Source organism: Plectropomus leopardus, chromosome 17, assembly GCF_026936395.1.
Source record: "Plectropomus leopardus strain MGB_pleo_1.0 chromosome 17, ASM2693639v1, whole genome shotgun sequence".
Classification (NCBI taxonomy): Eukaryota; Metazoa; Chordata; class Actinopteri; order Perciformes; family Serranidae; genus Plectropomus; species Plectropomus leopardus.
The window spans coordinates 16485137-16512932 of record NC_142192.1 but is presented as its reverse complement, the minus strand read 5'-3'; the positions used below and the strand labels follow the sequence as shown (position 1 = coordinate 16512932).

Sequence of the window (27796 nt, the reverse complement as noted above, 5' to 3'; positions counted from 1 at the left end):
TATTATTATTACTTTATTTAATGTTGTATCTAGGTGGCAGACTCCAGCTGTGGGCACCAGTGCTCAGCAAGTTTTTGAGAATGCAGGGCAGCCTATATGGCACTGCATTATGTTTTCTCCATTTTAGCAGCACCCTGTAATGCATCTAATTTTTTTTAAAACTGCACCCTGGAGAGTATTTTATTCTGTTTTATCTACCACGGTGGCATCCAAGAACAAGAAAGCCCTTTTGTGGCATTTTTTTTTTTCTTAACATTGGGGCACCAAGGGGGCCGTCACCAACCCTGCCCATCCCATCCGCCACCCCTGAGTCCACCAGGGTAATTATTGTTGATCACGATTGTCCTTCAACATAAAACAAACTTCAAGAACTGCCTTTTTCACCTATTTAACCTTGATAAAAATAAGACACCTTCAGTCTCAAGAAGGTACAGATAAACTAGTCCATACATTTGTTACTTCTTGGCTGGATTACTATATGACCTTCCCATCACCACGTTTAAAAGAGGGCATACAATTTTCCTCTATCGTCTCTGATAATCATCCAGGCCGATAATCTGTCGACCTCTGATTATTACTTGGGGGAAAAAATTACTTACCTGTGGAAGTGTGTGGAACAAGTAAACTAAATGTTGGCTGAACGTTGTCTTATCCCTAACACATTCAAAAACAAAGTGTGACACACCATATTTCTTTCAACCATTATACAGTTTATTATCCTCTTTTAACATGGAATATTATTGCCGTTTACCTCATGGATAAACATGATCTACAGTCCTATGACACTCATAACTCACAACAAGGCAGCATACTGAAACCAGAATGACGCCTCGCTTTTATAATTAGAACCTCTGATAAGTTTCTGGTTTAAGTCATGAAAAAACCCTTGCATCATGATGCTGACTGAATGGAAGTTTACTTTAACAGGTTTTCATATTTCAAACAAGTTCACTTCCACTCCTGATCCCTTTGAAGTCCACATATCATACTGACATCATCCATAAAAGGTTTTAAAGTCTGAATAAGAGTGTTTTTGCATAACTGCTACAGCAGTCCACTGAGTGAGGCACTGCAAGAAAAGGCACTTTGGTGAATGCTGAGATGCAACAAAACAAGATGATATTAATCTTTAGTCTACACTGACACTGTGTAAATTGCAGTTATGATAATAAGAGGAGAAAATGTACCCTCAAGGAGAAATGTAATAAACAACAGAAACAAAACCAACAGAAGTTCTACAGGCTCTGCTCAGTCCTGGAAGAGGAAGCAGGAAGTCCATATGGGTTATCCTGACATGGAGCAATATATGTTAACCAGGTCAGGATACTTGGAAGCTAGTCTCATTTCAGTTTTATACTTCCCTCTTTATGATAAGTTGTAGTAAAAAGGTTTGGTCAAATCAAGAGGTCACCATAACACAGGAAAGTCCATTTTGCTGAAACCAGGGTCTCTACGCAGCTCCCAGTATGTGTTGTTGCTCACCCACGTGTCGTTGTTAGACTTCCTGCCAACACAACAAAAATGACATGATCATGTTTGAAACATCTCGAAAGATTATCATATTTAAAAGAAATGATACCTTTCAAATATTCAGCAAATAACATCACTTCAACACTTTGAATCATGCAAAAACAGTATAATAAAATGAAGTTTTTGTCTTGATAATGCTCAGAACATTCTGTGGGCTAGTCTGGAGGAGAGCAGAAAAGTTTTGACTTTGTGACAAACATCTCTCATTATGCCCAAAATACCTGATATGAAAAATCTAGGAATGTAAGGGGGGACTGCATTTTGAATTTTCTGGAAATTAATGAAAGTTAACCCTCTGAGACCTGGGGCAACTGGCTTGATTTCTTTCAAAAACATGGGAAGAAAACAACGGTCAAAAAAAACAACACACAGACACTCAAAACAAGAGGCAGCGCAAGAAGAATGATGTCCATCTGGGTTTCAAAGGGTTAATAAGAAATTGAGCATCTGAGGAGTAATGAGTCCCATTTTACCTAAGAAACTGCTCTCATTGAATGGACAATTACTTTTTTTGTCATGATTAACCCAATAGTTATCTTAAAGGAATCATTTGTATATCAGTTTCTCATTCCATGTTACGCTGAATTTGTTTTGTTTTATTTTTCTTGTTTGTCTCCACAATGAACAAATAATTCACAAGAGGCGAACATAATGATAAATTATGAGGTCATGGGTGTCAACATTTAACAAAAAGTTTTATCAAAACATCCGATGACAAACTCTGACATTACTCATGCAGAATTATCAAAGGCTCATTTATTCACTTGCATGCGCAGTAATTCATGCATTTTACTTTAACCCTAATATTTAAAACCCTTTTGCATGAACAGCGCCTGCGCCCTACTCTTCTGTGGCCAAGACCTTTCACGCATGTGTTTTTAATATTAGAGTTTTAGAGAAAATGCATGTGTTTTGAAAGAACTGAGCATACGACTGGATAAATGAGTTTGTGAAAAGATGCTTTGACAGAGTTTTGCTGTTGCTGAATGCAAACCCTTTTACTTCAATTACTCAATTACTCTCTCCGTTTATGGATTCTTTGTTCACCTTGGAGGCATGTGAGAAGAACAGTTTTCTTCACAAACATAACTACATAACATGGACTGAGTAACTGAAATGCAAATGGTCTTTTGCAGGGTAAAGTCCCCGTTTTGTAAAAAAATAACAAGTCTGCAGACTGTGACGGTCACAGACATTATATCACATGAGACATAATGCTTGCCATCGAGGTGATCTCTGATCATATGCAACACACCATTACGGGAAAACATATGCAAACCCTGTGTCTGACTGCGCACACATAGACACAGACAAGAAGTCAGCAGCATACTTGAAAAAGCGTGGCTGGTGTGTCATGTTGTTGTCCTGCAGCACTTTCCTCCTCTCCCTCTGAAGCTGCTCTATCCTCTGTTTCTGCTCCTCGGCTCCTTCTATGTTCCCCTCCTCCAACAGCCTGGGAAAAGAGCACGAAGAGAGTGAGTCAGATAGGAAAACGTAGAAATTTGGTCCATCTGGAGCTGTGCTTCCCAACTTTTTTTTCTTAAGGGGCCCCTTTTCTGTTATTGCGTAAACTGATGAATGCTGGCAAATCAATATATTTATTACTATAACAGTACAGAACAACTGATAAACTGCTCAATTAACTCAAATAGTGAACGCGATAACTGCAGCACGTTAAATGAGCTATTTGGATTAATTTTGAGCAAATCACTCACTAAACTTTCCATACCATTCTCAATCTGTAATATGGTTGGGTTTTTTAAAAATTATTATTAACAATCATACATAATAGGCCTCTTTTTTGACAAATTTAGTGTTTTCCTCTCCCTGACGCTTGGCCATTGTTCTGTTAGCTCCGTGTTTTTTTAAACTGCAGGATAAGGCTGGTAAGCAGAGAGTAAAGGCTCTGTGAATACATTTTGTGTGCAGGTTTTTACTGTGCCCTTATCTTTTTTATGTCTTGAATAGTTATCATATCTTGTAAAATAGCAGATATACTCAGTTTTCTTTACAGAAATTTGTGAAATGCTGAGATATAGGTCAACTGGATAATTGTTTTTTTAAAAAGTTGTCTCAGACCCCTTAAAATCAAGAGGCCTCACAATCTGCCATGAAGTTTTGGCGCCCCCTTGTGGGGGTGAGGACCCTACTCTCACTGTTTCTCCACAAAAACATAAAAATCCTGGCTTTCCCTCACTCTGGGTTGAAATAGCTGTGGTAGTTGCAGCTGACTTTTTGTTCCTGTGCAAACATAGATACTCAGTCTTCCTGTTAATTACTTCTTGAGTGACCCTCAGTGAACCGTTGCTGTTTCCAGTAAGACAAAATGACCACTCTGGTTGCTGGCAATCAGGAATCTGATGGCACACTGCTAGTACACTAGAAACTAAAGGTCCCTTTTGAGCTGTTTGTGCTTCCACTGCATCTGAGGAACCGTGAAGAAAGGCAAATTAGACCTGTGGTGGTTTAAAAAAAACAGCAGTGGTGTTTAAAATTCAGTTTTCACAAATGTGAAAAGAACACAAAACCACCCTGCTGTCATTTGTATTTACTGCTGCATAACTTTAATGCTTGTGTTGGATTTAATGAATGCCACAGCAACAAAATTTTGTTTAAAATGCAGGTTTAAAGTTCCATTGTTCCTAAAAAAGGTTATTGATCTCCTAGAAAAGTTGTTCTACTCTCATGTCCCAGTAAGCCATGACAGTGTGACAGTGAGACAGCATGCACGAAACAGTGACCCTGAAACTGAAGCTACGACATGGAAAACAGCCATCGTTAAATTTATTATTTAAACCTGTGGTTTTCCTACTGTGACACCATGCCAAAATGTCTTCTCTGAAAAAGATACTTTGCATTTAAATTGTGAAAACATTTCTAGTAATGTTACAATGATTTTGCTTTTCTTATTTTTACATCTTTGTTGTTTAAATTGAGTAATATACCTGCTAGGGTATTAGGGTTCCTACACATTTCTATCAAAGGATTTTCAAAACACAGGTTTCCTATAGCTTTCCATTATATTTTACCCCATCTCCCTGACTTTAAGTAGTTTAAATAGGTGGACCTATATAGAGATACAGACATACACATAAATGTAAACTTTCCAGGCATTCACAGATAAGCAAACTGCAAACTTTACTTGTTTATTAGACATGCCTGCTACCAAGTTTCCTGTTTCTCTTCTGCCTGACAGCGAGTTTCTACTGCCAACAAAGGGGGCCTGGCTGGGGCAATGACGTAATGCAGGTCTGGTCTAAGTGTATCATGTAATGCTCGTGTTGTTTCAACAATCACGCAGTGCAGCACTGGATTTTAAATAAAAAATAAAAGGCACATATCTTGCTTCAATGTGAGACATGTTTTGGGATCTTAATGAACATCTTCCAAACTTTTCCAAAACATTCTGTTAATTCTAAACTGTTTCCAGGCCTGGAAACCAGTTTTTCTAATTTTTTAACCTTTTCCAGGAATTTCAGGGTTCAGGGATATTATATCATGATATGAAGCTAGATATCATCATTTTGGATATCGTAATATCGTAATATTGTAGGTGTTGTTTTTTCCTGTTTAAAGACTGACAGAGACATTGCAGTTAAGCCATGTTATTTTCTGAACTTACCAGACAGTTATAGCTGTTCTATTATTTATTTATACCCACATACTCATTTTGTACACATTACTGATGATTATTTATCAAAAATATCATAGTGTTAATATTTTTGCAAAAGCACCAATAGTCCAATTTACAATATCACAGCAATACCAATATTGAGGTATTTGGCCCAGCCCTAAAACTAACTAATTTGGGCATGTTGCAGTATAATAACCTTTATGTGACTGTTATTCATCCAACCTATAACCAGGGTTCCCACACACTTACACTGACAAATTTTAAAAAGCTTTTTATAACTTTTCAAGGAGCCATAAAAAAAATTCAATGACCATTCACAATGTACAAAACCAACTTTGCTCTTTCAAAATCTTCAAAAATGCCAACAATTTAGAATTAGTGGGGCATAGTATAGGTATAGGTATAGAAAATGGCATTCATATGTTAAACTACCATCCCATCTTTTTTTCTCTTATTCAAACATATCAGATTCAAACTATGCAAACCAAATTCCAGCTAGTGGGCATACATGGAGGGAGAGATGGGACGTGGGGATGAGATTAACGTATATGATGGTAAACAAAACATCACAAATCGACAAAAATCAGAGCTACATTACGTCAGAAGCTAGCCAATAGAAAACAAATTTTCTGTTATGTTTCATTACATGGACGGTTAGCCATGGAAGATAACTGTAACAATTAATTTCAATACAAATTCCATGACTTTTCCAAAACTTGAAAGGATCTGACTAATTCCATGATTCTCCCAGGCCTGGAAACCCTTTAACGCATACTAGAACTTAATATATTAATAAGAATAATAATATTACTGAAATAAAATCTGTGAACATAAGAGGGCAATTATTCTCACGCCTCCATTCCCCTGGATTTAAGCTCCTATAGTCTGTTGTCATGGTTACGTTCATATTTAGGACATTTACTGCTTCACACCACACAGGCTCACCCTTACTGGGTCCACAAAATTATGTCTGTTAAAAAATGTTTTGGGCCAGATGGTCTGATTTAAATCCAGTTAGGCTACATGGTCATCTTTAGACCATTAGAGTAGAAGAGTAGAATGTATGCTTAAAGTGTGATAAAAGTTATAAAGTAAGAAGTTTCTTAAATGGGTAATGATGATGTCTGTGTCCTGACTAACAGAAATCAACATTACAGACGGATGAGTGCCAACCTCTGGTCCGGCCTGAAGCGTGTGTCTGTGGGGGGCAGCAGAGGTCTCAGGGTGGAGTCCAGCTCATTTAACTCCACCGCCAACTGGGTGAAGCCATAGTACTGGTCTTGGTCCACTGGCATGGGGTCTATAAACACACAAATAGCAGCTGTCACGCCACAAAAAGCTCAGGCTTGTTGTTTGCTTGAAGTGCCCTTGCATTCAAACACTGAAACGGACATTCTCAGCAACCAATCACTCACTTGCTCTCCAGATACACGTGGCAGAAGGTGGGTCTCCTTGAAAAATGGACTCGTGCCATTTTCCAAAGATGGAGTGTACAACTTTTCCATTTGAGTCTGTCACCACACCCTCTATCTCGTTCACTATGGAGCTCCATGACCTTGCCTACAAAATAGAGGGAGATTGTTTGTATGTGTATGATGGAGGACAAATATTATACGAAATCAGAGAGAACATAAATATAAGATTAAAATCATCAGTCAGAGACGCCTTAGTCAATAGAGATTCTTGAGGGAGTCTTGAATTTTTTTGTCAGCCAGTGTTCAGTGTACTTCTGGTAATGTTTCGGTCATCAACTTTTGCTGCAGAGTGAATTTACAGCTGCGGGAATGACTAGTTTAAAGTTCATGTATAACAGCTAAATCTGTGTCAACTGACATAATTCTGAGTCAGGTACAGCAGTTTTGTTTAAGTGGATTGGATTCACCACCAAATGGATTGTCCAGAAGATGGTGCTGTTTGTCCTTTATAGCAGTAACAGTGAGGCATTCTGTTTGAGTCGGCAGCACCTCAGGAGACTGTAGTGATCATTTCTTTTACTGTGAAGGAAATATTTCAAAGTTTCTGTTGAGAGGATGATGAAGTTTGCTAAAAGCAACACACGTAATGATTACATGAGTCTGCTGGCAGCTCATGTGAATGTGACAAACAATGCTAATGGGGGGGAACCCACAGTAAGAGTTTGGCATGTACAATTAGGTACAATTTGTCTCAACAATGGGACTATACAAGAAATCTGCTGAAGAGCAAGTCAAATCCAACAGGGGCTAAAGAATCCTTGCATTTTTAAGCCATGAAAAACACATTTATAGAATAAAGATCAGTCTCTGTCACTCATCACTGTAGCACAGACATGGTCAACAAAGACAGTGATTTAATAAAATATCTGTTGTCAAACCTTTACAAATGTGACTTTGCACTGGCAGGCATTGCTGTTGATGTTTTTGATGGACATCTCTCCATAGTGTTCGATCCATCGCTGGCCGCTCAGGATGTTATGGATGCATGAAGTCACTTTGTTCCATTCGTAGTGGTCCTCAAACCTGGAGAAATCACACACAGACACACACACACACACTGCATTAACATGCGTGTTGTTTTATATCAAGTAATTACACTTAATGCCTATACTGTGCACAATGACGTGGACACTCCTAAACATGCAAGAGTGTAAACACTTGTGCACAAGCAATTGCATGCCCACACACAATAAGTGTGTAAGGACTTACGCAGGTAGTGTGACATGAGTGGTTCCCATGGGAACAATTTCCATAGATTTGCCCCAGAATTTATTTTTCCATCGGACATCTAAAAAGAAACGCAGAGCAAAATGACAGGTGAGTGCTAGTGACAATGAAAATTGCTACATTATCTTCATTGAAATCTTCAAGGCTTCATCTGCTCTGTTCAGTAAACAGCTGCATCTTTTTATTAATCAGCTTCCTCATTCATGTGCACAAAGGGAATGCAAACAAGACATCTGCAGCTTCTTTGTTGAATTTAGAGTTTATAAATGAAGTCACATTAGTGTAATCTGCAAAGTAATTTTTTAAAGTATCAATATCAAGCACTTTATCATGCAGTGGAAAGCTACAGCGCGATCAACAAGGCAACACAAGGTGATGCAATCTACATATAAGCCCAGACAGAAAGGAGCTGTTTATTCAAACATGCTCTCTCCTGCTCACCTTGCCAAAAGGTGAAGTTCTTTGAATCGCAGTGACATGCTGACACAGGTGGGTGATGACTCACCTGGGAAAAAAAGTAAAGACATACAAGATGAGATAAAGGCATGTTATCAAAAGCTTTACACAGTAGACACTGTAGCTCAGGAAGTTGTATCATGAATCAGAAAACAAAAGGTGAATCTTTCTGCCAGCCATAAACCATTACTAAATTTATTTTGAGAGTTAAGTATAATTACTGTAAACAAGCACAGCCACCAGACAGGTGAATGACAGGTCAGTGCACAACTTCACGCTTGACATCAGTTGCAGCTAGACTGGTGTTTGTGTTAAAGCATATATCAAGAAGAGGGCGCTATTCTTGCAGTGCACAAGACCTTCATGGATACTGACATGAAACAACCAAACCACGGTGTGACATTTAGATATTCATGCTTAAAAATAGTAAATGTAGCACATGTAACTTATAAATAAATCAGTGGTTCCCAAACATTTTCCTTGTAGGACCCATTTTAGTTTTTAAAAACACTGAGTAAACTGATGACCCCTAACAAAGTGACATATTTTATGGATATTTCATATAATATTCAATGCATAACAATAAGAGCACAAAACAGATGATAAACTTTGCAATTAATCAAAATACTCCACGCAATAACTGCATGAAGTTTGCAAAAAATGAGTGATTTAAAGTAATTTTGAGAAAATTATTTCCTGTGAATATTTTATCAGAGATGGTTTTTCCTGGTTTTATATAATTCCGGTTATATTATCCATTTCTCAAATTTCAACAATCATACACACTTAATAAGCTTATTTTTTGTCAAATTCAGTGTTTTGTTTTCCCTGTCACTTGGCCCATCTTGTATTAAGTCCTTGTTTGTTTTTTGTTTTTTTTTTTACTGCAGGATAAAGCTGTTTAGCAGAAAGTGCAGAACCTGTATAGCATGTCTTCACGTCTTCACCTAACCCTTTATAAACTTTATTCTAAAGTTTATACCTTAAATAATAATCTAAACTTACATAAAACAACAAATTCATAAAGTTGTCTTCACAAAAATAAGTGAAATGCTGGGACATAGACCTACTTTTCTTTTTCTTTTTCCCAAAATTTATCTTACACCTTTAAAGGCCTTGCAACCCCAAATGAAGCTTTGGCGACAACCAAGTTTGGAACCAGTGACATAATTAAACAGTGTGCAAAACCTTGAATTTGTAAGAAAACCTGTTTCAAACATGATTTCAATTATTTTATAAATTACATTCAAAATAGTGTTAAGTTGAAACAGCTTTTATGGATCAAAAAGAATGGGAGAGAATCATTTCTGTACAAATTGTCTTTAAATAACTCATTTACAGTAATAAAGTAATCTGCTTACACTGTTTTGGGTCTTTTCATACTTGACAACATATTGGAAAACACTTTAAAACTACATTTATTCTATGTATTTATTACTTTACACCCATGATGCCTTGTCTCATGGAAACCTGTCTGCTTCCAGCTGCCTACTTCCGGCTGGTGCTGAGTGCACAGTGAAGTCATAATGGAAAAAATAAAGTAATTTTCTCTCAAAGAAAATGTAATCTCTTTAAAGCTTATGGCTGCTAGTGATGGAGACAGAAAAAAAATGCGCATGAGGAAAGCACCTGTGTTTGAAGCCGCCTGTTATGTGGATTGATAATCCCCGGTCACGTAATGAAACAGCTGTACTGTATTTTGAAACAGTCCAGTAAGATTCATTAAATAGCTTTCCGTTTCATTATTTTATACTGTGTACACATTATTGTATACTATGTAATAAATACAAAAATGCCAAAGAGATGACTTGAGAAATGACAAAAAACAAAATCAGCTATATTAATCAACTGCTTATAGTGAGCAATGTGAACCTGACAGATGAGATCATTCAGTGGTTTTCATTGTATTTTAAAAAGGCCTTGTGAAGTGAAATGAGAAGCACCTTTGAAGGGAGTGAATACCATTCAGTGAATCACGAGTGTGTTGTAAACTGCTTGACCTCTACCTGTTCTGCTATAAACCTGAAGCTTTTATCAGGTCTGTCACACTCGTACGTCTCTCCAAGGACAGGGTTAAAGGGTTTACTTCCTGCTCGATGGTAGGTGGATGCATACGCAGATATTGCAAATGTAGCCACATACACCTGCACAGAAAATCAGAGGGAATTAACTGCATTTGTTATTTTTGTGTATTTTAAGTATTGGCATGTTTGTCTGCATGAGGTTGTGAACATGACTGTGTTTTCATGTATACGTGGATGACGACGCTGTCTTTTGTGTGGACGTATAAACTGTGTATATTCATGACAATTTGAAGCACATGTAAATGAGTATGTCGAGATACGAGTCTTGAGATACAATGTGATATTTTTGTGTCTTTGTACCTTCTCTGTGTCTATTCGAGTATACAGCCTTGTTTTACACTGCCTCCTCCAAACCAGTTATGACTGCGAACTTAGACTACACTAAACTTGATTTTTAAATAATTTTAAACAGTCTTTTATCTTTGCTCCTCTTGCCTGCACTTTTGTTATTTCTAATGATTTTAAATTATTTAGAAAATTAATTTCACCTTTTATATCTTGTCTCTTTACTCTTTCATTATAAATCTGTATCCTTTATCATTTTTTGTATTTTATTGCTCTATAAAGCACTTTGAATTGCCCTGTTGTATGAAACGTGCTATACAAATAAAGCTGCCTTGCCTAAGTGTGCATCAAATACTCTCTCTCATCAAAAACTCTTCTAGGAAAGAAGAAAAGACAACTGCAAGCTTCTTGCTTGCAAAAATTAAATATTAAAAAGGCTCTGACAGTGGCGCACAAAGGGCAAAACATAGGAGTAGCTTTTGAAAATCTGTTCAAGGAGGAGCACTGAGCTTGAAATGCATCTTATCAATAAGTTGCTATAGCTACTTTTCTTTTTTATCTTTTTTATTTGCTCATCTCCATTTGTGTGCTTTAGTTAACACATGCACATCAGAAACATTAATAAATCTAATCTTTTTAGATTATGTATGTCATTTTTTTTAAAATTATACAGTAAGTGCAGAAGCCAGTGACTGTTTTGAACATGTGCACATAAGACTGACATACATGGCTCTAATCTTGCTCTTGCAGGTGTGTGTATGTGTGTGTGTGTGTGTGTGTGTGTGTGTGTGTGCGCGTGTGTATGTATGTGTGTGTGTGTGTGTGTGTGTGTGTTTTCCTCTCACCATGCGCTGGTAAGGGTCTTGGGTCTGGTTGGCAGTGTCCAGCAGCTCGCTGTACTCCAGCTCCTCACACAGCCTCTGCAGGGTGTTGATTGGCTCATTAAGTTGTACTGGCATGGCCACCTTGGACAGGTCCTTACCGATGTTGTTCCTCAGGATGTTCCACAGGCTCACGCTACTGGTGGGGCTCGGAGAGGGCAGCGTGGAGCGCCGACGAGCCAGGGTCAGTACGCTGCTAACTGAAGGGCAGAAATGTGGAGAGAAGACTGGTGAGACGGGGAAATTAAAACAAAGTGACAGGGGACTGCACGTGTGAGAGCTAAAATAGGAGTAAGGTGGTTACTTCAGTGTGCAGATTGTTTAAAACCAGTGTTGCAAAACTCTGATATTCAAAGTCGAATTGAAATTTGACATTTTTAAACCCCCTGCAAGCTGTAGCAGACCTGTTTCAGATGATCATTATTGTGTCTGATCATGTCTAAATGCTGTTTGAGAGGCAAATAAAGAAATTCTAGAAGATAATGTGAAACAGTTTGACTGAATGGTTGGGGTTTTTTTAGATATTTTTGAAAATTAAAATTGTTGAACTACTTACACACAACAAAAAATGTAGTAAAATACTGGCTTACTTTCAGCTTTAATACAAAATACTAATCATTTAGTTTCAGAAACCCAAAAAGAAAAGTAAATAAACAAAGACAAAAGCCAAGTACTTGATTTTGCCACTGACAGGCTAAAATTATTCTTCTCAGTGACATTATGATAAGGATCCCAACAGATAAGAAAACTTTTGTTTAATAAGGTTCTTTTTTGTTTAACCGGAAACAGCCTGAAATCACCATCGCCAAACTCACCAGACTTCAATTAGAATAAAACCAATTAAGGGCTTAAAGACAAACTAAGATGGTTGTTGTGTGTTTTATTGTTTCTGTTGACACTGAACAAGTTGTGTTTTATGGTGATAAAATTACCATTTATTTAATAGGAGTCTGATGGGTTTGGCCATAGTGAATTTAGGTTTTTTTTCATGGTAATCGAAAAAGGGTCTTACTGTTAAACAACAGTCTGCTAAGCTCTTTTAGTGGATGTACATTGATGATGTGGTATTGCCCCGAGTGGTTTCATTGCAGCCTTTTTCATGGCAGCAGCACTCTCCCTTGTCACTGGACCAATTTCAGAAATTATAGCTCAAGTTGATTAGACACAAAAACATGGGAATATTGAAAAATACCAAAGCTACCCTTTAAACAACTAATATGTTAACAGTTTCATTTACCCCTTTCTGTGCATAAGCTCAAATCATACTCTCCATATCTCTCTGTATCTAACCAGATGAGCAACAACGTCTCCATTTGGAGCTGAACAATGTAATTAAATCACAGTTTTGCCTGTTTTGTGTTAGCTGGAGGCAAAGCTTTATGTAGTGAAAATATGAAACTAACACCATCTGCAGCAGTGAATTAATGATGCCTGCACACAGATGCTTTGTCACATACGGTCTGATGAAACATCGCGCTGAGTTTGTAAACACGTCTGGAAGTCGGCGTTCGCAATGTTCAACACATTCTCTTAGCAAGTGAGTAATTTCTATGTTTCCAGATATTTATAATTTATTTGATGCTGACATTCAACTGAAGAAATAAACAAAAGCACTCAGAGGCTTAGTTACAGTCACACTGAAGTGCACTGAGACAGACAAGAACTGCTTCTTCTTGACAGAATAAGGTCTCTTTGTACTTCTCTGCTGAGGGAGTTAATATGTCCTCACACACAGACGCACATGTTGTTACTATATCACGTACCAGAGTTGTGTCTCTCACTGCCTCCCTCGTTGCTGTAGGTATCCATGGAGACGCTGTCACTGACATCACTGATGTACGAGTCATCGTCAGATACCTGGAGATGGAAAATCAATGCTGAAAGGTCAGTTAACGACAAAAGGACAAAAACACATAAACCCAAAAGTCTTGTTTAGGTTTGGGTTTTAGGAGTTATTGGACATCAATCAATTTTCCTGCATAATTAACCCTTTATTAGACCAAAACTTGATTTGTTTGATTGCCGTAATGCTAAAAAAAAAAAAAAGTAAATAAATCGATTATAATCAGCAATCTTGATAATTAATTTAAAATGTCATTTATGAAGCTAAGATGCAAGAGATTTACTAGTTCCAGCTTCCAAAATGTTAACTTTTGCTGCTTTGATTTGTTAAATTAAATACCTTTGAGTTAAGGACTGTTAGTCTGACAAAACCCAATATTTTTTTCCAAATTCTGACATTTTTTTTGGACAAAACAATTAGTTGATTAACATACCGATGCATGTAATTTTAAACACAGAGGAAGAGGATAAAGTAGTAGATAGTGTCTCACCTCATTCTCAGAGGAGGAGGAGGAGAGGAGATACTCCTGAGCATCAAAGAACTCTGATATGGACTCTGGGATAGATGCTCTGCTCTCATTGGACACCTGGTGGACCAATGTGTGGGAGCCCCCTGGACTTTCCTGATGATAATAAGATGTCACATGAGTTAAACTGGCCCTAAGGTGGTCACACAAAACAATGATTTTTGAGTCACAGAGACACTCACTGAGGCATATGCAGTCTTCAAGCCCATGACCTGCACTGGCTGTGGTGCCTGCATGTCGATGGTGTGCCTCAGTCTGTCTCTTTCTGCTACTAGGGAACTAAAGGCTGACTTCAGTGTGACGTGGACTGGAGAGAAGCAAAAGTACAGAATTGTCATGGAAACTATGCTGGCATATGGATGCAAACACTGACAAAAACGTATCTTTCTCTATCCAAATTATATGCGTCCTCTGAGCAGATTTGCAGACAGCTCCAGGAGGGACTCACTGTTGTTAGCCAGCATGCAGAAGTCCTCCTGCAGACGGGACGCGTCTGTGGGCGAGTCTGGGGATTCAGGGCAGACCTCCTGAGTGTTTGACTCAGTGGTGGACAGATTGGGGTTGGAGGCGTGGAGACGAGGGGATTGGGAGGAGATGCAACTTGGGACCTGGTGGACAAAACAGGTTAAGGTGATGAGCTGTAATCCATTATTTTCCATTTACTCTTACCGTTGAATGATTGTTAATTAATTTTAAATAATTACCAAACAGAAAAGCTGCACATTACCTGAAGTGTGGCTTTCGCTTCTTTGCCATTGTTTTTGGATCGCCATCTTCTTGGCCTCTTCTCTTTTTTGGGGATGTCATAATTAGACGCCTATGGTACCAAAAGCAACAGAGACATTACAAGAGAAGAGATTTTTTTTCCAAGTTTTGATGTGATTACTGAAAAAAACTAATGTCTTCATTGGTCTTACATTAGTTCTTCATCATCAGCTACTTTCCTGTTACACCCACAAAGTCTGTCATTGCATTTTCAGTGGATATTATCGCAAGTAACTTTAAAAGGACAGTTCAACCCCATTAAAAAAATACAATTTTCTCCTCTTAACTGTCGTGCTATTTATCAATCTAAATGGTTTTGTTTAGAGTTGGCAAGTGTTGGAGATATCGGCTGTAGTGATGTCTGTCTTCTATCATATACAAATCTTGATGGCACTCAGCTTGTGGTGTTATAAAAAAAAAAAAAATTGAAAAACTCAGCAGAAGTTTATTTCCAGAAATCATGACCCAGTTACTGAAGATAATCAACAGATGGAACTACACCTGTCAACCGCCTAGCAACACTGAGCTAGCTAATGTTACAGCTCAGCTGATAAGGATGCCACTAGTGTTTACACCTCACACTGTCACCAGCATGAGCTTCTTGTCCATGAGTAGATGCACGCTTCCTCCTGCGTGGTGATACAGCTGGCAGGTGTAGATCGAAAATAGTTTCTACATGAAACTGCTAACAACAAGGTCTATGGATTATCATAATGAAGCGGGTCGTGATCTCTGGAAAAAGACATTGCAGTTGAGTTTTTCAAATGTATTTTTTTGGTGCTTTGAGCACCACAAGCCAAGTGCCATCTTGGTTAATTATATTTAAGAGGAGGAAGACATCTCCATGGCTCATACCTCCAACACTGAATAACTCACATCAAAACAATCTGGTTTGATAAATTACACTACAGGTAAAAGGAAAAATATGTATTTTGGATTTTGTGGTGAATAAAGTTTAATAAAAACACCTCTAAATGTTGCACCACGGCTGACTTAATCTGTGTTCCTGTGCTTACTTGTAGTGCACTGATGGCTGGGGCTGAGTATGTGCGGTGGAGGACCTCCATGCTCTTCAGCAGCAGGTTGAGTTCAAGCAGGTATGATTCACATTCCTCCAAGTCTACGAGAAAGAAAAATTATGAGAGATTATTGATGAGAGACAAAACACAACATGAAAGATTCACTGCAGCAAGATACAGTATTGAGGGACTATTGAAGAGACAATTTGTGAGCAGAGAGAAATAGAAAAAAAAACAACCTTTGCAGCACTTGTCCATGTCCTCTGAAGAATGGAGCCAAGAGCTGACCTTGGCCTGGTGGACTGATGACTGCTTAGGAAGAGTACCCCTCTGATTTAGTGGCAGAGAGAGATAAAAGAGCGTGAGTCATATGCAGCCTCACTTGACTACATTTCTACTCTGTGATCTTAGGGAACAACGACTTCTACAAGCAAACAAACTTACTTTTCTAAGGGAGTCATTGAGGGAGGGGGAGGACGAGGCGTGGGGGTTGAAGAGGTGCCTCTCGTGGGGATACATGGCAATCTCATTCTGCCGAAACACGCGGTGATGACGAAGCTTTGACACCCACTCCTCAAACAGCTCTGGAGACTTCACCTGGGTGTCACAAAGTCAAATTAGGAGCAATAACAGACAGCTGCTGCGAGTGTCTTTGTATGAAACAGAAAGAGTGAATGAGAAAGACAGTGTGTGGGTGTTGATGCATTTGCATGTACTCTGAGAGATGTCACTGAGCCGTTGAATGCCACAAAAGTTAAGGTTGTTAATGCGAGTGTCAGGAGTTACCTTTAAGTGATAGATGTTGTCCTCTGTGTCCAGGTCGATGCACATGGCTTTCTTCTTGATTGACATGACAGAGAGGCCAACATCAATGCAGCCATGAAGCTTTCCCTTCTTCAGCTGTGAACATAACACTTTGTTAGTGCATGTCTGTATGAATTGAAATCGAGAATGGAAGACAGATGGCGCTCTTGAGGAAATACCTACATCTGCTCCACGCTTTGCATACTTCAGGATGCCCTTTTCCAATACAAAGTATCTCTAGGTGGGAAAAAATCAAACTGAGTCAATATTTATCACAAGAATTACACAGTTTTTAGTTCTTTGAATCACAGGTTTATTGCACTTTTTGCTTATGTAATAGTTAAAAACACCAATAAAAAAAGGTATGCAGACAATGTACCATCAAGCACCAATAACACCACTTTTCCCTTTAACCTTCCATTCAAATTTCATAACCGCAGTGATGAAATGAGTTATCAGCAGTATGGATGATGACATAGCAACAGCTTACAAGCACACTTTGCTCACTTAAGGTTTACAGTAAAAAAGAAAACACTGATAAAGCATTTTTCCAGTACTTGAGACTTCCTTACTGGTTAAAATACTGTCTATTCAATCATGTTGCAAGGCAAAACTTTCCAGGTATGCATGAGCACAGAGAAGAGGGGGAGGAAGATGAGTCAGGGTTACAGTATTATCGGCTTGGAATAAAAAGAATGGAAAGAAGGAAATACAGAGGACTATAATGGTGAAGAGGAGGAAATGCGGAAATAGCTTGAGGTATTAAAAGACAGAAGGTCAGAACTCTAGGTAGACATTTAGGGAGGACTGAAATCATTGCTCGCTAAATCTTGGTATGATCAGGAAACTATCACAACTAACACCCATGTACAGTCTTGCTCTAAAATCGCCATATTTCTTTGTCCAAATGGCATGTGATGATTACAGTAAAGAATATTAAATAGTTAAAAAGTCTGCTTTGGTCCAGAGTTTAAAAGCACCACAGAGCCTTTATAGCCTCAAAATATGAGCAAACTGCTGACACCCTTTGTATCAAAAGCAGAGTTCAGATTGAAAATAGCTCTGTGGTTTGATAAAAGGCAGCAGTGTTCTATAATAAAATGTGTTGCAATGCTGTCTTGGGCTGCTGAGGTGCTCACCTTATGCCACCCCTTCATGGGCCACTTCCTCCTCTTGAGCAGGAAGCCCTCCTGTCTGTCAGGCTCCTGCATGCTGGCAGGAACCCCCCTGAGCCCCTCCACAATCTCCCAGCTGTCCTGAAGGGAGACACAGGAGCAATACTGTATGAGTTAGACAGACATCTCCCTTAAAATAACAGAGGCATAACAAAGTCTAAACATGTCAAAACAATACACCTATCATCATCATCATCATCATCATCATCATCATCATCATCATCATCATCATCACTAGTACCATTTCAATGGAATACTGTTGTGACTTCAATACCAGCCATTGTAAAATAAGAATTGTTGCACTTAATGCATTCTTTTGTGTTTGTGTTTTTTAGGAATAGTTTTAAGAGATTGCTTGGATCTTTTGAAGTGGTGTTATATGAGGTATCTATCCGTAGTTAGTGTATACCCTACAGTAGATGTCACGTCAACAGTTTAGAGAAGCAGAACGAGGTCTGACACAGATGATAAGCAGTGTATTGCTGTGGTTGGAGTCAGCAACTAAACATTTTTCAGTCCCCCCCCCAAAAAAATATCAATATCAGTTTAAGTGTACACTATACTTATAATATTTTAACCACTTTAACTTAACATCAGACAGTGATTACCACCTGGGAACAGTCACGGCTCCCTGGAATCAGCTGTCTGACGGAAAGGTAAAGCGCTGTATATACTCGCAGTATGTCAGATGATACTGAAACTGATACTGATATAAATTATATATTTTTATTTTATTGGATAGATTAAACATGTTTTGCTGCTGCCCCCCATCTGCAGCAGAACATTGCTTTTATATCTTCACTCCTGCCTGCCTTTTCGAACTGGGGGTGTGCCGACAGACATTTACCATCGCTAGTAAACTGACTATGGATAAGTACCTCGTACAACCCCCTTCCAAAAAAAATCCAAACTTTCCCTTTAATGATTGGTCGAAGAGAACCCCTTAACAAATGTATCAATTTCAACAGTTGCATCCAGACAACAAATATGCAGACAAGCATACACACGCACAGTAAAAATATTTAGCCTGATTCATTTAACTTGAGCACATCTGCAAGACCAGCTGATATCACCTGAAGAAAAACTAACGGCTAAAGTGGCTGCTGGCACTTTTTGCTCACACAGCAAAAACTCACATACTGTACATTAAAGTACCACACACACACACAGACACACACGCACACAAACCTGGTTACTTTCGTGCTTAGAGGAGCCGCTGCTGTCACTGTGAGTGGGCGACGGCGACGTCATCTTTTTGCGACTTGACTGCTTTCTGCCCACCGTTGTTTCGTTTCTGTGGAAACTGCAGCAACAGAGATCACAGCAGAGCCGCAAGGAGCATCACTCTGACCTTTGAAGGCCACGCCACAACAGTCAGCACTGCAGAGAGAGGTTAGAAATGAACTGATGTCAGAGCAGCACAAAGGTTATTTTAAAGAGAACGTAGCAGAATGCAGACCGATAAAAATAGAGAGGAATTACTTACTCACTTTGTGTCTGACTAGGTGTGCGCAGCACAATTAAGGACAAGAAATCCCCAAAGTCAAAAGTATCTTTGTTTTAAGGAAGCTAGACACAAATATCCAGAAAAAAACATATGAAAGACTAATAGTTCTTTATCGTGAGCTCTCACGCACACATAGTTCAGGGTTCAACTTGCACCATATGAATGCAGATGTGTTCGCATTGATGTCTGGCTTTGTTTGGACTGTGATACTTTTGAGATAAGTTCACACAAAGTCAAATAAATGTTGGAAATCAGTGTCTACAACCGTGGTGGTGCCAAACAAGTTTAATGATCAGAGGCCCATTTGTGAACAAGCATGTGAACATCAGGAAAACAGACAAAAACTCCCATTAGAATGTGTAGAGCATCATACAAACATTGAAAAATAAAAAAAAAATTGAAAGTTATGACTCCAGAAGCTATTTCTACTTCAATGTGCCAGACGCAACTTAAATGCCCACGCAAAGTATGTCCAAAACCTATTGCTAACAACAAGCAGCTCATAAACATTAAAAGCTCACTTTATGTGCACGCTGCAAAATTGAGAACTGGACCCTTGCTGCTTCACCATTAGCTGGTTTCAGCATTTCTAACTTCCTCTGCCTCTCCAGCCTCCTCCAACTGTATCAGCATTTTAAATTTCAAAGTGAATTTTGAATGTTTATTTCAAGTGTTGATCATATTTTGTGCATCTGAAGCTCAAGCCAGGAGGCTTGTGAGGACACAGACGGTCTATGTCAAGCTTTGTCTAATGTATATGTTCAACAATTTGCTGTCATAACTTTGTAAAGTTCTGTAAACCAAAAGTAGTATTTCAAAACAACCACAATATAAAGTAAGAAAAAAGTTTGTTTTGCTTTACACCTTTATTGAGTTTTAAGTTCTGTCTCTCTACATAGCTACAGATATGCACAGCACATGTTTGTGGCCGTATGGGGTGAGCACCGCCAAGAACACTGTATTCTCACTGTGATGTAACATTCATTCCTCTCTTCGCCACAAATGACATGCCCCAACCTCGCTGTGTATGTTATACCTCTATGTGTGCTTTAATGCCACTCCCTTTGTTGATACTGTCAAAGAATAACCCCGGGCATGTTTACAGAGACATGTACTGTAAATGTGAGTGGGGCACATCCCAGTCTGGTGGATTAACACAGTGAGGGAATGCCTGTGTCCTTTATCTGTGCTAGCATGCAAATTTGTGTAAAACACTAGGATTTTAAGCGCGCTGCAAACTAAGTACATGCTCTGCAAACTGTTTGGTGGTTAGACTATGTGTGTGTATTCTGTGGTTCCCCAAGGCCTCGCTTAGAGCCAGTACCATGCCCAGGACGTGAGTCATCAACAGGAAAGAATGTGCTCTGTGCTTTGATACCCCTGACACACCATAACACACAGCTAGCTACAGTCAACACTGGGCTAAAAGAGGCCTGAAACACATGGACGGTCCACTTACTTCACGGCTCTGGTGCACAGACAAAAAGGACAGCTAGCGTGTCTGAGTAGGCTTCAAATGATTAAGTTTGGGAGCTCAAATTAGCTCATCAAATCATTGTGTTTGCACTTTTCAGGTTGTGACATGTCTGGCATCTGAAGTTGCATCGGAAGCTGGCTGTAAGTCAAGACCAGGAATTCATTGCACATAACTTCTGCATATCTACACGTCTGTGTGTTGTCTAGATGAAACAACAAAAGGTGCATCCAACCATAAAACATAACATATTTGGCATGTAGCTGTGGGAGCTTAGGGTCTGGATGGTAAATTTGCAGCTCTGACTGAATTTGAAGAACACAATCTGGAGAACAAACACATTAAGCAGTGAGTAAATTAGTAAGGGCAAGCGGCATTAAAAGGGGTAGTTGGGATTTTATGAAGGGGAGTTTTGTGAGGTACTTTTCCACAGTCAGTGTATAAGCTACAGAGAATGGCATTCAGCAGTTTGGAGAAACAGACAGGAGTAATGTCACGGAAGCTAAGCAATGCAGTGCATGGACAGGGGCAGTTTAATTGTACACTGTCACCTATTTAGAATATTTTGCCACTTTACCTTGCTGTCCAACAGCTTTTGATGACTTAAAGCCATTATCCATGCTATTTTCAATGCCAGACTTCATTTACAAAACAGTAATTTCACCTGTAAGAACACAAGAGCCGCTGGTCTGCAGCTGCTTTGGTCAGTTAGTTTGTTTGCATTATTGTGTGACTTTTATGTTTTAAAGGGTAAGTTCAGATTCACTGAAGTCACAAAATGACGCAAATAAATCAACTGATCAACACAGAGGCAGACACATAGCACAGACCAGACATGTCCAAAGTCTGGCCAGGGGGCCAATTGTGGCCTGTCAAACCGATTTAAAATGGCCTTTGGCTTGCCTTTCAAAATACATTTTAAGATGAACACAATATTGGTTAATTAAGGAAGATCACTTTTCAAATATTTTCATTCCCCTCACGATGGCAGGACAATCACACAGTTTTTAAACAAGCATCAAGTAGGAGCTATGTGGGCGTCACCAATACGTTTTTTATAACAGATGGTAGACAAGCAAACTAACAGTTACCTAACACCAGATATTTCCAGCAAGGTAGAAGACATGGCCATGGCAAAGGAGCGTACAGTCAACAAGGGTACCCGTATGGTGGAAGGTTTTTTTTCACATTATCTAATCTGGCCCCTGTTCAAAAAAGTTTGAACACCCTTGTTGGAGACTGATATACTTCTTTTCTAAGGAGACTTAATTATGTTTTGCTGCTGCCCCCATCCACAGCAGTACACTGCTATATTTACATGGCAGTACTCCTAGCTGCTTCTCCAAACTAGCGGCTTGCAGATCACCATCTACAGTACGTAAAAGACTGAATTTGTATTAGTATCTCATATAACCCCACCTAAAAAAAAAAAAGAAAAACTATTCCTTTAAACAGAACTTTACATAACACACTCGGCCCTGCCTTCCATTCTTCAGCCTTTTCCCTTTCACACAACATAGCAGAAAAGTATACAATGAAACACTTCCTTTAAACAAAACCTCAATCTCTGCAAAGATTTAGCCTAGTTTGAGGTCACGACACTTCCTAACTTTCACTTGTGCAAAAAGCTGTGTATTAGTGCAGAATGCTATCTGCCAGAGATGAACTGTAAAATCTGTAAATGAAGCTGGGACATGTCAGTCCCCAAACATCCAACTGACTGCCCCACTTACCTCGGCTGAGTGATTACTGTAGTATTGTACACCGCCAAGCCTCCTGCACTGTAAGACTAGAAGCGCTGGGGTTTTGCCTTTAGCTTTACGTAAAAGGAGTCAATCATTAATAGCACAACACCTTGTAAATGATCTGTTAAGATGGAAAGGGGTCATTCTGACAGCAAGGGCCAATGCCACAGACTCACAAGGCCTGAATGAGGGAATAAAAGGTTTAAAGGTGATGGAAGTGACGGGTTTATTTACTTTCTTTAACATGTGTCAGCATTCATGAGATCAGCTGATGGGAGGGAGGAAGAGAAAGACTACATGCACACAGGAAATTCATTTGTTTTGTCCGGATGTATGAAAGTGTGATAACAGTGGGTCTGCATGGGACATTATGAGGTTGAAATTGTGTACGAGTGCTGTATGCTCCAACTATAAACCCGTATAAACTTGTGTACGCACAGTAACTTAATCTACCTTGGGTATGCTCTTTGTTTTGTTTTTTTCCCTCTAGCATATTTTCTCTTTCATTCCACTAAAGGAAAAAGTACCTAAACGTCACTCTTTATGATGGGACTTAAAACCAGTTTCTGAGCACAAACCTGCTTAATGCCAGAAGACAAAAGCAAAGATACAAATGTACAGAAGAGTGGAACCTTTTCCTCTATTTGGCAGATTCCCAGCTACCAACCAAGTGGTCAGCCTCCTAAAATGGTCAGCGCACAAACCACCGGTGCCTCCTCAAAGCTTCCATATGACAAACTTTGTGCACAAGCAGAAAGGCACTTCAGAAATGCTGATTTTAAATGCATCATTCAACCAAATCTCAGACAAGATTAATCCAACAAGTTGTTAAGCACACCACAGTTACAGGCAACACATATTGTGAAGTCATCAAAAGCCCTGTGGCGTTCACGAAGTCTCATCTGTTGTTTGCCAGTTTCCATGACAGGATGTCAAGACGACTGAAGTCTGAGGAATCATCATGCTGGAGTTTCCAGTCCTTGCATGACAAACACCAAGACATTGTCTTAACAGCCAATCCATCTGCTTTCTGCCTATAAGCATTCTTGCAACAGCAGGACTGCCATCAGCCCGACAGTCCACATAGTTGTGTATCCTCTCCATTACTGGCTGACTGGTCCTGCAAAAAGGTCCTCACAGATGGCCAATCTGCCTCCAATAAAGCGTCAGAATCTTCCGGTAAAGCCTCTTCACAGAATTACTGGGATAAAGCTGTGCATGAGCCGCTGATTATCAAACCGAGAGCCGGCTTAAAATAGACGCACATCTGGCAATATTATCTGGCTACTTCATACGTCAACACCCAAATTTTACAAAGTAGAGAAACTGATGTGTGGCAGCATATGTTGGTGGCAGTAGCACTTAGCTTATTTGACCTGTGACTTGATCTTTTAACAGTATTTTTTTATCTGAAAGTAATACAGTGCCAGCATTTCCTGTATGCTGGCAGAGAAAAAACATGATATGATGAAAGAGGTAAAAAGCAGCCCCAGTATGCCATTCAGAAGTCAATTATTTTCCTGTGCACTCAGAGAGACAGAAAGAGAGCCAGCTTGAGAGGCAGTGTGCCCATAGATTCTTGACCGATGTATTTTTGAAAAGCTGCATCACAAAAGATGTCTCTCCGTCTCCTTCCTGCTGAGACAAGGGACACTTTGTATTACTGCTCAATCACAGGTTGCTATGGATACAAAAAAGGCAAAGGCAAGAAGAAATCCAGTTTGTTTGTTCTTTATGGAAAATCTGAGAGCATAAAACATGGGGCTATTTATAGTTACCAGCAGAAACATGATTTCACATGTGTGTTGGTGTCGACCAGTCGGCGTGGCTGGAAGTAGGACACAACATCCTGTAACCTTTTACAACCATAAGCAACACAGGCAGGTTATTCTCAGAGTGGCCACTTGGTATGTTATTCAATGTTCTGTATTTACCAGCTTTTAAGTGGGTGTTTGTAAAGGGGAGAGTGACATAGAGATAACTGAGTGAGTCACATCAGCCATGCTGGATGTTTACACCCCGAGATGTTGCAACAAGAATGAACATTTCGGCTGAACTGTAATCAGGTGACTTCATTCATTCCTCCTGCGTTGGCTTGAGATCATGACGAGCGTTGGGATCAGCCTGTAGCTTTCCTTAAACTCAGTAGAGATTCAGTCTCAGTGTCTTGATCAAGGGCTTTGGACCCATCCAAAACATCGGTCTGAACCCAGATTGTTGGACCACATATAAATATGCCAGTTATTTTCTAGATTACTTGTTAAGTCTATAATCTGTCTAAAAAAATCTGAAATATGCATCACAAGTTCCAAAGCTCAAAATAACATCTTCAAAATCACTTATTTTGTCCAACCAACAGTCCAAAATCCAAAGACCCTTTCATTTACAATCATAAATGACAAAGAAAAGCAGCACATTCTCTCATTTAAGAAGCTGGAACCGGCAAATGTTTCATGCTTTTGCTTGAAACATCACTGACACAATTAATCGACTACCAAAATAGTAGATTAGTCGATCTTTGACAAATCATTGCAGCTCTAGTTGCAGGGAAGCCTCTTGGTACTTCTACTCTGGGTTGCAACTAATAATTTAACATTTCCACCAATTAATTTGGTAATTATTTTCTCAATTCATTGATTTATCACTTATTGTGAGACACATTAGAAATTTCCAGAGCTCCCTCTGACTTTGTCAAAAGTTGTTTTTTTTCTAACCAACAATCCAAAACTAAAATATAATCAGTATAAAATGAGATACAACATCACAAAGACGATGCTTATTCCCAAGCTGGAACAAAATCAGTTTTGGCATTGTTGTTTAAAAAGTGTCTATGATAAGTTATCAAAATAGTTGCATATTTTTTTGGACTTATCAAGTACTCAATTAATCATTTCAGCTCTAAATCTGACTACTGAACTAGACAAAAAGTAACTGTCAGAAGTTCGTATACAGCAGTGGTTCTCAACCTGGGGTGCAGGGAACCCCAGAGGTCCTTAAGAGGCTCCAGGACTTCTGGGGTCCCCAAGAAAAATTGGAAAATATAAATTTTCAAACTTTAGTTTACTACAGAACTGAGCCTAATGTGAGTAAGAGTCATAATAGTGACTATTTGGATCACAACTTTTACTTCCTCCACAATTTTCTCTTCAATTGTTGATGATTGTGCTGCAACTAAAGATTATTTTCACAATCAATTAATCTCTCCTTTATTTTCTCAATGATTTGATTAATCATTTTGTCAATAAACACCAGGAAATACAAAAACATTCCTTGTGTAATTTCACAGAGCCCAGGTTGACCTTCAGTGCTATATTTTGTCCAACAAACAGTCTGAAAATGCAAATTCAGTTTTTTTATCATTTGTGATAGAGAAAAGCATCAACTTCTCTTCACAAAATGTTAAATCCACAAATGTTTGGTTATTTGCTTAAAATTTATTTAGAGAATTATTTAATTTAATAGGAATTCAAATTTAATATATGTTGTATTCTCTTCCAATATTTTCTGCAAAGTAGAAATGTAGTCATTATCTGAGGCCATTACAGCTTTGTAATGTTACCAGTTTAGATATGTTAATAACAACTTTCAGGGCTACAGTTGTGTTTACTCTAGCTTGGGTATGTCTGTTGATGTGTGCCCACGGGCAGTCTGTGAATGGCACGGAGATAGTGATGCCAGCACCATTCATGCATACAGTGATGCTGTCTGGATTAAGGGGTGCTAGGCCAAGTATCGATTTACAGTTTAATGAAAACAAAGCCACTCAAGCACCACAAAAGCCTGAAGTAAAAGCACCAAGGGGCTCATCATTTCACTAATTAATAGTACAAAGGGAAGCAATCAACAATTACTTTAATTCTATAAATAAGATTGAAGTTGAATTATTCAAATGCCTTGTTTTGACCGACCAATAGTCAGATATTTAATATCATTAAAGCCTAAGAAAACACAATGAGATGTTTCGTAAGAAGCCTAATCATCAGTCATGTCACATGGATAAAATGACTAATTGGGTAAAGAATGGAACAGCTAGAACAATCCGGTAAGTTCAGAAAATTGCATCACTTTACTGTAATGCAGCCGTAAAAACAGGAAAAGACAACACATCAGAAATTTCCATATCTAAAATCTAACAAGACAACTAGTCTATATCATGGTATAAATAAAGGGTACTACCCAGCCCTACAATGAAACAATGTTTTCATTTGGAAAATAGTGGAAAATGTCCAAGATGACAATTTCAAATGTCTTGGTTTGTCCAATTACCAGTCCATTACCTAAACATATATAATCCAATACATTTGAAGCCTAAGAAAATGAGCAAATATTCTTTATTGTCACCTTTTACTAATTTCTTTTGCAATTTTTGGGAAATTCCTTGCCAAGTTGGTCATTACCCTTTTCCCCATGTGTAGGCCTATAAAAAAAGGGTAAAATAGCTTATGAAATGTATCTGAAAACAGCACAAGTAAACTGATGTTGAGCCAGGTTTGTAAGGGTTAAACTATTTTATATCAGAATTATCCCCAAGAAAGTTTTTGTTCAGTGATTAATCAACTTAGCTAATACGAAATGTTGCCTCCTGAAAAACATACTGTCCTCTGTAGACTACATGTAAAACAGACAGCAACTTTGAGTGAGTGTCTCCCATCAAATAAAATATGAAAGTAGCATTTTCACCATAATCTCAATATTCAATATGTAGGCTTCACAATATAGAAATGCAAGAATATGTGTTTGCTTCTGCCTTAGGATGATGTCAGCACAGCCACCAACGCGGATTGGTTAAATGAAATAGTCACTAATGGGGACAAACTCCACGGGGAGACACCACAGGTGTCCCGTTTAAATTCACAGCCCTGCTCAGTTCCTGTTGCCAACAGCCAACACAGCAATTCAAACTTGTCAGCGCAGACAAAATGTCCAATATATCCCATGTGGTCGTGAACCCTGCGCCCATACAGCCTCGATACAACCCAAACATCACATCAAACCCGGCACGCGGAGGCTTTCACACACCAACTCGGCACCAAATGTCACGAGGAAGTCCATTAATAATTCTATCGAAAGCGATAATTCACTTGCGCGAGACACGCTCAGCTGGAGCCACGACACTGTCAACTCTGCCGCTCAGTTCAACCGGAAGCCAGGCAAAAACAGCAAAAACACAAACACAATTTTACACGCGTAATGAGTAATAATGACAGAAAATACTTACGGTTCTGTGGTGAAAGCTACAGCATCCTATCCAAGAAGTACAGACATGGCTCACAGTACCTGGTTTTACTGCTCCTCGTTACAATGCCGGAGCTATGTGGAGGAGGAGGGGTCTGCGTAGTAGGCAGGAGTAAATGACACCCCGCTGA

The 27796-nt window shown here is 38.9% G+C and overlaps 1 protein-coding gene across 1 annotated transcript; it reads right to left on the bottom strand.

Annotated features, from left to right (window-relative positions):
- Positions 1–689: 689 nt before the first annotated feature.
- On the bottom strand, positions 690–27796 carry LOC121957535 (oxysterol-binding protein-related protein 3-like). Its single transcript, XM_042506156.2, has 22 exons — positions 27649–27796; positions 18893–19084; positions 17669–17785; positions 16713–16766; positions 16512–16625; positions 16170–16322; positions 15965–16055; positions 15723–15826; positions 14669–14758; positions 14390–14549; positions 14124–14248; positions 13906–14037; positions 13336–13429; positions 11537–11772; positions 10329–10466; positions 8308–8371; positions 7849–7927; positions 7518–7662; positions 6580–6724; positions 6338–6464; positions 2861–2983; positions 690–1504 (listed from the first exon to the last, which is right to left on the bottom strand). Exons 2-22 carry the CDS (start codon positions 18953–18955, stop codon positions 1408–1410), a joined length of 2451 nt encoding a protein of 816 aa, XP_042362090.1. The 5' UTR covers positions 18956–19084; positions 27649–27796; the 3' UTR covers positions 690–1407.